The following is a 12,334-nucleotide window of genomic DNA, read 5'->3' as shown; positions in this document are numbered from 1 at the left end:
TCTAAGACTCTGTGGTGATTTTAAAGTCACTGTGAACCCTGTCTTGATTGCAGAACAGTATCCACTACCCCTCATTGATGAACTCTTTTCAGGTTTAGCTGGGGGACAGAAGTTTAGTAAAATAGACTTGTGTCAGGCATATCTCCAGATGCATGTAGATCCAGAGTCACAGGAACTGTTGACCATAGTGACACACAAGGGGCTATTCAGGTACCAGAGGCTTCCTTTTGGGATTACTTCTGCTCCGGCACTTTTCCAAAGAGCAATGGACCAGATCCTAAGTGGGCTACGAGGGGTCCAGTGTTACCTGGATGACCTGCTTATCACAGGACCGGATGAGCAGTCGCACTTAAGGAACCTGGGGGCCACACTACAAAGACTGGAGGAATATGGTCTTAGAGTCCGGGAAGACAAATGCGAGTTTTTCCAACCTTCTTTCGAGTACCTGGGGCACGTGATTGACAGCACTGGACTCCACAAAGCACCGTCAAAGGTGAAGGCTATTGTGGAGGCTCCATCTCCGACGAATGTGAGTCAGTTGAGATCATTCCTTGGCCTGCTGACATACTATGCAAAGTTTGTGCCTGACCTTGCCAATAGGCTGAAACCGCTCCATGAGCTGCTACACAAAGCCCAAACATGGAATTGGACAGACAAATGTGAGGCAGCTTTCAAAGGAGCAAAGACAGCCCTCTCTCAGTCTGAAGCCCTCACCCACTTTGACCCGCCTTGTCACTTCAGCTGGCGTGTGACGCCTCACCTTATGGTGTGGGTGCAGTAGTATCACACATCATGCCATCAGGGGAAGAGAGACCTATCGCCTTTGCATCACGGACGCTGAGCAAAGCGGAAGGCAATTATGCGCAGATTGAGCGTGAAGCACTGTCTATAGTGTTTGGAATAAAGAAATTTCATCAATATCTCTACGGCAGGAAATTCACGCTACTGACAGACCATCGACCTCTCACCTCTATCTTCGGTCCTCATACAGGCATTCCATCGATTGCGGCCAGTCGTATGCAGCGATGGGCTTTGTTGCTGTCTGCCCACCGGTATGACATTAGGTATAGGAAGTCGGATCAGCACGGGAATGCTGACGGGCTCTCGAGGCTCCCGTTGCCTGTCACACATAATCGGACACCACAAGCGGAGATCTTCTACTTCAAGGAAGTGACCGCTGCTCCAGTGACCTAAACTCATGTGAAGAAGCACACACACACGGACCCGGTCATGTCTGAGGTTATGGACATCGTCACTCGTGGAAGGGGAGGGGAGATGACACCAAGCTTAAAGCCTTACCTGGTGAGACGAAACGAGTTGTCGGTCCAGTCTGGATGCCTATTGTGGGGCTATCGTGTCATTATTCCCCCACCACTGAGAGGGAAAGTGCTTGACGAGCTCCACTCTGGACACTGTGGGGTCGTGCGTATGAAGGAAATTGCACGCAGCTATTTCTGGTGGCCAGGCCTGGATGCAGCTATAGAGGAGAAAGCAAAGTCATGTTCTGCCTGCCAGAGAGTGAGAAACCTCCCACAGCTGGCTCCATTACATCCGTGGGACTGGCCTGAAGAACCATGGCAAAGAGTCCACATAGACTTTGCTGGACCATTGGAGAACCACATGTTCTTAATCGTAGTCGACGCTCATAGCAAATGGCCTGAGGTTGTCGTCATGACGGGCACCTCCTCTATGAGGACCATCGAAGAGCTAAGGTCTATCTTCAGCCGCTTTGGTCTACCACAACAGCTGGTTAGTGATAACGGCCCACAACTAGTGTCTGAAGAGTTCAAGACATTCATGGAGGAGAATGGTATTCAGCACATCAAGTCTGCACCCTATCACCCTGCTACCAATGGGCTCGCTGAAAGGTTTGTACAGACCATGAAGCAAGCTCTCAAGTCCTCTCAAGGTACACAGTCCATCAACAGGCGCCTCAGTGCTTTCCTGCTGTCATACCGAAACACACCTCATGCTACGACAAAGGTCTCGCCTGCCTCGGCAATGCTCAAGAGACAACTCCGCACTCAACTTGACCTCCTGAGACCCCAAAAGACGAGGGAGATTGTGCATATGCAACAGAGAGCTCAAGTGGAGAGGCGAGCGAAAGCAAAGTTTCGGAGCTTCACAGCTGGAGACCGGGTTCTCGCCCGGAACTATACCAAAGGGGTCAAATGGATGCCTGCAACAGTTGTTGCAAAAACAGGTCCTGTGTCATATACAGTAGAAACCAGGGATAATCTCATCTGGAGAAGACACATCGATCAACTGCTCCACACGGCTGGTTTCCATGATGACTCACCTCAGCCGCCATCCTTTGTTCCAGAGCAGGAGACCTACCAGGAGCAGCATTCATCACCAGAAGAGCACCAGACGCAACCTGCAAGAGTGGCCCCTATCCCAGGCACACCTAGGCCTATCCCAGCCATCACTTCTCCCAGACCCAGACTCCTACAGTCCTCCCCAAAAGACAATGAAACTGACTTGCCTACAGGTCGTTACCCCAGTAGAGTCAGACGCCCTCCTGATAGACTAACCCTTACAATTGGGGCAGAATAATCCCCATGGTTCAGTCTGGGAATTGAGGTAGTCTACCCTCTTTCCCTAGTTCAGGCAAAGGTTACTAGCCAATGAAAGTTTAAGTTTAAAAACGATTTTGTTAAGTTAATTATAGAATGAGGAATACCCAACCACAGTGACACTTAGTGTTTTTTTGTTAATGTTTAAGTACTTACTTTTTAGGGGAACCTTTAAAGTTAAGGGGGAGGGATATGTTGTGTATTGACATTCTAAGTTTGCCCCTTATTAGATACCGTCACGCCCCCTGCTAATAAGTACGGCCGTCATTGTAATCACCTGGGTTGAGTTTTCCACTAAAGAGCTGTCAACTGGAATTTACCCTTGTCTCGTGTCTCCTCATTATTATATGTTATACTAAATAACCAGATGAGTATACAACAGATCAAAACAAAATGGACACACATCTTAATCAAATTAACCTCCCCAAACTTTCAGAGGATGACGCTAAACAGTTAGAAGCACCTATCACACTAGAGGACCTCAGGAAGGCCATATCCGAAATGCAAAGTGGTAGGGCTCCTGGAAGAGACGGTATCCCACCAGAAATGTACCTCTCATGTTGGGACATAATTGGACCCCTATTACTTAATATGATTTTATACTCAGTCAAGGAGGGGAACTTCCATAAGAACGACAATATTGCACTCATAACAGTCCTCCTTAAAAAAGACAAAGACCCCACCGAGTGTGGTAGTTATAGACCCTTAAGCCTCCTCGGAACCGATATCAAACTGTACTCTAAGGTATTAGCCATCAGACTTCAAAAGCATATGACGTCTTTAGTTCATCCGGATCAAACTGGCTTCATAAGAGGCCGCTTGATCACTGATAACATAAGACGTTTACTACACGTACTAGATGCCAGCAAGGACGACACCACACCTAAGGCAATGCTGTCCCTGGATGCAATGAAAGCTTTTGATAGGTTGGAATGGTCGTATCTATGGGCAGTATTAGAAAGGATGGGGTTAGGAAAAGGATTCATTGATATGATTAAAGTATTTTACAAAGACCCATCGGCCATGATTACAACAGGTATAATCACCTCCGAAATCTTTCCGGTATCACGCCCTTCTAGACAGGGTTGCCCTCTTAGTCCCGGACTATTCGATTTATCATTAGAACCTTTAGCACAATATATAAGACAATCCCAAGTCATAGAACCAATCGTAATCAAGGGCACACAACACAAAATTAGTTTATATGCGGACAACGTAATACTGTTCATGCAAAACCCTAACACCGCAATGCCTCATCTTCTCAAGTTGATTGATGACTTTGGCGACCTATCGGGATTTAAGATAAATTGGCCAAAGTCGGCTTTCCTTCCACTTAACGCCCCTGCGAAAAATATACTCCTTCCAGAAGAAATACCAATGGTTAAACACTTTAGATGTTTGGGAGTTGAAGTATTCCCTACCATAAGCCAAACGGAAACCACCACATATAAAAAGATCCACCGCACAGAGAAACAAAGCCGACGGATGTATGGTATTTCCAGATTTTTTCCACTATTTTAAGGCGTACACTTTAAGACCACTGACAACCTGGTTTGATACCCAAGCATCAGTATCCTGGAGAAATTTTGAAGTAAATATAGTAGCACCACATAGACTGCAGGACATAGTATACACCAAATTATCAATTAAGCAATGCAAACTGAAATTTGGCCCCATTATTACTCATGCGATCCGGATATGGCGTGAAACACAAAAAAAATATTCTAACCCACATAAATGGCATAATCATACTCCCTTATTCAATAACAATGCACTCCTGATTGGAAAACGACCTATAAGATTCCCTAGATGGGAAAAGCAGGGCATACACACATTAGGAGATGTTTTCAACAAACAGGGTTTTTGTAGTTATGAGGAAATACACAAAAAATGTAATCTCACCGGTTCCACATATTATTTTTACGCACAGTTATTGTTATGTTTGAAGGCTCACGGTGTTCCAAAATAATCTTAAATTGTTTTTAAATAGTTTTTAACACTGTAAAGTAATTTTTTGTTTTTGTTTTACACTAATGTAATTTTAGCTATATTAATTGTTACAGTAGGTTCATTATGCATTGTGTGTACTGACTTTTAATAATTTTGTTTTTCGCAATAGTGATTGTTTTTGTGTTTTTTGTGTGTGGACCCCAGGAAGACTAGCTGGTTGCTATCGCACCAGCTAATGGGGATCCCTAATAAAATCAAAATCAAATCAAAGTTAAGCCTGGGGTCAAACTGACCCCAAGGAACACCGAGGACAAACACATCGTCATGTTATAATGTCATGTTTACCCATTTTGTCCTAAATTAGGAAAAGTCATGAAATAATAAGCAAAACAAATATAGTCAACCATTTATTTAGATATGTAAGACATTGAATGGGGTCAAATTGACAGTTTACAATTTTACAGGACGACACTCATTAAAGAGGTTTTGTAGAAAAATAAATAAGCCACAAAGGCAACTCCTAAAAACAGAGTTTATATTGAAAACATAAAACAATAAACCTCCACCAAGGGAGTTTATGTGCAAAGGACAGTTCCAAAAGAACACAAGAAAACACTATACCATAAAGGGATCAGCCTCTATATAAAAAAAAGTGTAAAATAAACCAAAAATAGCCCAAATAGCCCAAAACAACTATGCCTACAAAGGAAGGCTAAATGCTGAATAGGGAAGCACTACACTTTAATATAATAAGCCTGACCAAAAGGATAGCCAACACAAACAAATGAAAAAGCAGTTGACACTGCGATCTCCAAACTCAAATAGACTCAGCCCTGCCAAAGGGTGATGGATGAGGAGGTGCAGTTGCCTGGATGGGGGTCTTGAGGCTGTGTAGTTAGAAGATGCAGAGCGTAGGGGTCTTGAGGGTGTGTAGTTAGAAGATGTAGAGGGGAGGGGTCTTGAGGGTGTGTAGTTAGAAGATATAGAGCGTAGGTTTCTTGAGGGTGTGTAGTTAGAAGATGCAGAGCGTAGGGGTCTTGAGGGTGTGTAGTTAGAGACCATTGACCGGACGTAGGGCCGTTCCCCTCGCTGCACGGTGTGCAGGTCAAGGACCTTGTAGCGGATTTGCACGGCGAAGGGAAGCCAGTGTAGCTCTCTGAGAAGTGGGGTGACATGGTACCATGGAACCATACTCATAAATTATGTTGTAGACGGATCTTCATGATCAATACAGGTCTAATAGTGAAACACATGTATGTAAATATGCATGATCAAGTTCAACAACGCAGGCTTTTATTTTGATATTCCTTAATTCCACGTTTAAATTCCATGATTTTTGGGGTGTCCCCAAAAAAAATCCTAAATAAAAGGGGGTCGCGGTATAAAAAAGTTTGAGAACCCCTGGTCTATTGTTTGGACAAACAAAGGGATTCCTACACAATCGGCTGACGTTGGCAGGTTGGAGATCAGGCGGGCCGCTGCGTTCTGTATGAGTTGAAGGGCCTTGGTGGCGCACAGCTGGTAAATCAGCTAGCAGATCATTGCAGTAGTCGAGGCAGGACATGACTGTTGATTGCAGGAGGAGTCTGGCTTCTTTTGTCAGGAACAGAATAGAATAGAAATACTTTATTCATCCCGAGGGAAATTTGGCACTACAGATGGCTCACAGTATACAGTAAACATTTAGGTAGACAAAACAAAAGTCACGAATACGAATAAAAATAAGCCTGAGAATAAAATACGGACCGGAATATACATTTCCTATGTTACATTCTAATATAAAATATACAGTAAAAATATACAGAAATATACAGTAAGTGCAGCTCAGCATTCAATACCATAGTCCCCTCCAAACTCATAGCCAAGCTCAGGGACCTGGGCTTGAACTATGACCTCTGCCAGTGGGTCTTGGACTTCCTGACGGGCAGACCCCAGGTGGTGAGAGCAGGCAACTGCACCTCCTCATCCATCACCCTCAACATAGGGGCCCCCCAGGGCTGTGTTCTGAGTCCCCTCCTCTACTCCCTGTACACACATGACTGTGTGGCTCAGCGGAATAACAACACAATCATCAAATTTGCTGACGACACAGTAGTGGTGGGCCTGATCTCTGCAAACGACGAGAGGGCCTACCTGGAAGAGGTCAAGGTCCTGCCGGGATGGTGTCAGGAGAACAGCCTCTCCCTGAACGTCAGCAAAACAAAGGAGATGATTGTGGACTTTAGGAGGTCGGGGGTCAGGGACTACAGCCCCCTCAGAATCGACGGGGCACCGGTTGAGAGAGTGAACAGTTTTAAGTACCTCGGAGCCCACATATCCGAGGACTTGACATGGACCACACACATTGACAGTGTTGTGAAGAAGGCACGACAACGCCTCTACTTCCTCAGGCGCCTAAGGAAGTTCCAAGTCAGTCAGAAGATCCTTAAGAACTTCTACTCATGTACAATAGAGAGCATCCTGACTGGCAATATCACCTCCTGGTTTGGGAATAGCACCGCACAAGACCGAAGCGGACTACAGAGAGTGACACGTTCAGCCGAATGCACAATTGGAGGGGGGCTTCCCACCCTCCAGAACATTTACAACAAGCGGTGCAGGGGTAAGGCTAAGAGAATCATCAAGGACTCCAGCCACCCAAACAACTGCCTCTTTGAACTGCTGCGGTCAGGCAAGCAATACCGGAGTCTCATGGCAAGCACAGAAAGACTCAGAAGAAGCTTCTATCCCCAGGCCATCAGGCTGTTCAACGAACAATAAACACTATGCAACAACCATCAAATGCACACAGCACACACATCCACACGTACACACTCACTTTAAACAAACAACACACTGCAGCACCCACTCTCCACACTTTAGAACACCTAAACACACTTTATATTTATTGGTAAAGAATTTGCACTACAACCCATACACCTTACTGTAAATTGTACCTAAATTGTACCTCATCCCATTTCTGCTTTGCACTATATAGTATTGTATATTAGTACATTGCATAGTATATTGTATGGTAACTAACTCAGTTACTTCTATTCTGCATCGAACATTGTACATATGTATATACTGAACACTGTGACTTCTATTTTTACTTCTATTTTTACATGCTATACTATTTTATTTCATACTTATCTTGTCTAGCACAGTCTCTGGAGCGTAACAGTAAGAAGCATTTTGTATAAAAGTATAAAAACTTGAAACTTAAGTGTAAAATGTTCCGTTTAAAAGTCAAAGTAAAAGTCTAGGAAGATGGTAACTGTCACCCTGTGCTCAGTGATGCAGTGAGGCACAGTGATGCATTATAAAGTCTGATGTCTGTCGGAATGAAGGACTTCCTGTGCCGTTAAGTGCTACATCTTGGGAGTGTTAGTCTAGCACTGAACATGCTCCTCCTGTCAGCCAAGTCTGTGTATAGTGGGTGGGAGGGGTTGACCCTGATGGCAGGGAGCTTAGCAAGGAGCTCCGGGACGGATCCTTTTCACGTTGCTCAGGAAGAATCTGCAGGTTCTGGTCGTTGAGGCGATATGAGCAGAGAAGGACAGCATGGAGGACCACACCTAGGTTCTGGAAACTGATATCAATCTTCCTGTCTGACTCTGGGCAAGACGGCCAATTTGTGTATTTATTAAAATGTTTGAGTAAGATAAGACAAGATAAGATAAGATAAGATAAGATAGACCTTCAAAGCCCTCCATAGCCTGCCCCCCCCCTACCTGACTGATCTCCTTCTTCCCTACCTTCCCACCCGTTCCCTCTAGGGTGACCAGATGCAAAAAGTCCAAAAGCAGGACAACAGTAAGATTTGGGTGGGACAAAGTGGGACAGATAGATAATGTAATTTTTTTTATTAGAATAACTGGTCTTCACCGAATAGATAAAGGTTCAATCAAAATAAATACAAATTAAATACAGAATTATATCTCTCCACATTCATCTTGGCACTGGCAGCCGGCTTGTTACCACCTAACATCTGTTTTATATATTCAAACTTTATCACTTGACAGGAATGTCTTGTGTTCGATATTCCCTGTTAACACAGAACTAGGGAACACTAGGGAACAAAAATAATAATACAAATAAATTGTGTTTCTCTATTCGAATAACTATGGATAACTATGGATGTAGCTTTTGTACGACCACACGATATTTTTTTTGCAATATCTGAGTCTGGCCAAATGACAGGAGCTAGCTTGCTACCACAGTCGGCTGACCTGTATGAATGGGAGTGTTGTACAGTGTGATAGACGCTTGTTATCTCCGCTGCAGTGACCTTGTCCGTCTGGCTATAATTTTTTGGTTTAAGAAGAAACATATCCATAGATCTGGATGTTTCTTTTTGGTGAGCCACTTTCATGTGAGACTCACGTCCACTGTGACGCTTCAAGTCGTATTCTCCTCCATGAGCAATTGAAAACGAACTATGACACAAAACACAGAAAGCTCCCTGAGGATCGCCTGATATCGGCCTCACCCAGGCATGTGTCGTTTGCCAGTCTTGGTTGTAACTGCAGGTCCGTTTCTTTTTACTGCTTTCCATCTTGATTCATAGTTCGCTTGTAATGTTGTTGTGTTTTCTTTTTTGACAGCTCGCTAAACGTTGACAGCGCGCTACATTTTGACAGCGTGCTAAATTACTATAACCAATCAGATCTGCGATATGAGGTAGCGTCACGAGCAGTGTGGACAAGAGGCGGGTTGCTACGTTTACTGTAGGGAGGGGCTTTTAGACCAATGTTTTTTTTTTGCTTCGAAAAGAGGGACATCCTCTCAATATGCGGGACGCAGGACATTCGGTCAAATGGTGGGACACCTGGTCACCCTAGTTCCCTCCGGTCCTCCTCCACTGCTCCCCTCGCTGTCCTGTCATCCAAACTCAAAAACGTTGGTGATCGGGCCTTCTCACGCACGGCACCTCGACTCTGGAACTCCCTCCCTCAGACCATCAGAGACTCCCCCACACTCTCCACCTTCAAATCCTGCCTCAAAACCCACCTGTTCTCCCTATAGCCTTCAACCTTCCCCAACCTTAACCCCCCCCCCAACCAGTTTTGATCTTTGTTACTGTGGCTTTATGTTTCTGTGTATCTCATGCTGTTGTCCCTGTTTCCCCCCGTGGTCTTATGTTCCTTTTGTTTCTTTGTTTTTCTCTGTTTCTCTGCCTAATGTCAGCGACTTTGGGTTCCTGAGAAGTGCTATACAAATTAAATGAATTATTATTATTATTATTATTATTATTATTATTATTATTATTATTATTATTATTATTATTATTATTATTATTATTATTATTATTATTATTATTATTATTATTATTATTATTATTATTATTATTATTATTATTATTATTATTATTATTATTATTATTATTATTATTATTATTATTATTCCTTTATTGATCCCCTTGGGGAAATTCAGGCATCATGGCAGCATAGGGGTAGGGAGTACAGTTATGGGCAGGGCCGCCTCAGGGCCTCGCGGGAAGGGGGGCCTCGCACAAAATCTTTTTTTTTATTTATTTTTTTATTCTTTTTTTTATTCTTTTTTTATTTTTTATTTTTGCGAGGCCCCCCTTCCCGCGAGGCCCTTTTTCATCACAGACCTGAAATCTAGTTTTGTTTATATGCTTATATATTTCACATTAGACACGTTCCTGGCTCTGAGGCTCTGCAGGCAGCAGAATTGGTTTCAATGAGGGGAGGGGTTACAGCCAGGTAGCGTCTGTTGAGTTCATTGTGTGTGTCTGTGTGCGTGCCGGGGGGGGGGGGGGGGGGGGCGTGAACCGACTCATTGCCAGACGTGAGCGATTCGACTCACGCTCACGGCAATGAATCGGCTCTTATGAACGAGTCGCTCATGACCGACCCATCACTAGCGTCTGACTATTTCGCGCGTGCAGCATCGTTCGGCAGATGGACTGAAGATGAAAGTTGTTGCATGTTAGACAGTTCAGTCAGGCTAGCCATCCCGGCTAAAGACAGGGACAGCTAGTTAGCTTTAGCTACGTTATAATATTAAGTGTGGTTCAGTCGGGATATAGCCATGATGATGTTGGCTAGTAGCTAGCTTAGCTCTCTCTCTGGAGCCAAACTGGCCGACTAGCTGTTGTAGTACTAGTAGCTAACGGTGTGTGGCCTGGTGTCAGCACCTGTATTGCTTTTCTCACGTTGTACAGTTTTTCAGTGGTAGCCGTTAGCTAATGGTTAGCGATAGCCGGGTTGAGCTAACTGTTAGCCAGTTAGCTGTTTAGCTACGACGTTAGCTGCCGGCTGCGCTGGGCTGGGAACGTTAGTTTGATGCTATCAGTTAGCCTAGAGTTAGCTGTTAGCTTGTGCTACGACCATTGACATTAGCCGTGAGAATAGCAGGGGGTTCTGGCACTCTGACTACGACATCATCTTTGACAGAAGATGTAGTCGGGCCTGCACCATGACAAGGCTCCCGCCATAGCTTCTTTTTGGCCAGCAAGAGGCCTTTCGTCAACGTGGAGACCTGTGTTGCGGCCTTTCGCCCTGTGTTCCTTGGTGCAGGTAAGATGAATGAAAATGTCATGACATTACCCCACTCTTCCTTCCTTCCCCTCCCGAATGTTTTGTTAATAACAATGTTTTTTTCCAGGCAAAACATATGTTACTTCACAACATTTGGAGATACGACATGTGCTGTGTGTGAATTGTCTTGGTCGTTTGTGTAGCTTGGGTAGCGTTGGGCCGTTGGCCAAGGCTGTGTGTAGCCTGGTGTCAGTACCTGGCTAGCCTATTTAGCTGATGTCGGCCATTGGCTCCTTGCTGCTTTGTTTTCTCTGGTATAGACCCTCTTTTCTTTGGATTTAAGTGTTGATCTTTGTCCTTTTGGATCTATGTATATTCATGTTGCCTTTGTGAAGTTATCTTTTCCTTCTGTTTTGTTCTTCCATTAAAAGTTGAATATTCTTTAGGGGCTCATCTTTGCTTATCTCTCTCATACATGCTCTCTCTCTAACACACACACACACGACAAACACACATGCTCTCTCTCTCTCTCTCTCTCTCTCTTTCTAACACACACAGTCTGCCTATGGCGGCCTTTCTCGATGGCTAGGCTGTGCTTGCTGAGTCTGTACCTAGTCAAGGATCTTCAGTCACAGTGCTCAGGTATTCTGTCACTGTGTACTCTCTGTTTAGGGCCAAATAGCATTTCAATTTCTTTCCAATGTGTGTCTCTCTCTCTCTCTCTCTCTCTCTCTCTCTCTCTCTCTCTCTCTCTCTCTCTCTCTCTCTCTCTCTCTCTCTCTCTCTCTCTCTCTCTCTCTCTCTCTCTCTCTCTCTCTCTCTCTCTCTGTACACTGTATATTGACTGTAGAACGGGAGCTCTCTCTCGCTCTCTCTCTTGCTATATGTTGACTGTATCATGCCCAGCCTCGGGCAGCGCTATTATTTAAGAATATGTTGACTGTATGAAAAAAAAATATATATATATATATATATTTTTTTTACCTTTGGGGGGGGGGGGGGGGGGGCCCTGGTTATGGGCATGGTAATAGTAGAAGACATAAATACAGGCAATACAATTATAGTACATGCAGAAAAGTAGAAATAGGCAGTATAAACAATATCATTAACCATACGCATCTGAGCAAGTAGGCAAGTGTGATCGTGCAGATGAGGGTCTGTATGCCCCATCAGTTATGTTATACATTACAATCAAAATGGTTACAATAAACACTAGAATCAGTTGCAGTATACTACGCCTGGTCCGGCTCCCTCGCCTGGCCCAGCCGCTGGCCCGGTCCAGCTTCGACGCCCGGCCTCCACGCCTGGTCCGGCTCCCTC

At 44.5% G+C, this 12,334-nt stretch overlaps 1 protein-coding gene across 1 annotated transcript; it reads left to right on the top strand.

Moving 5' to 3' along the window:
* Positions 1 to 265: 265 nt before the first annotated feature.
* LOC311238014 (uncharacterized protein) lies at positions 266 to 781 on the top strand (the record flags this gene model as incomplete). The annotated part of the gene is made up of 1 exon (XM_084325981.1): positions 266 to 781. One exon carries the CDS (start codon positions 266 to 268, stop codon positions 779 to 781), a length of 516 nt encoding a protein of 171 aa, XP_084182107.1.
* Between the last annotated feature and the right edge of the window lie 11,553 nt (positions 782 to 12,334).

Source organism: Notolepis coatsorum, assembly GCF_963971535.1.
Source record: "Notolepis coatsorum genome assembly, chromosome: 12".
In the NCBI taxonomy this organism is placed as follows: Eukaryota; Metazoa; Chordata; class Actinopteri; order Aulopiformes; family Paralepididae; genus Notolepis; species Notolepis coatsorum.
Note: the sequence above shows the minus strand (reverse complement) of the source record. Positions and strands in the feature narration are given on the sequence as shown.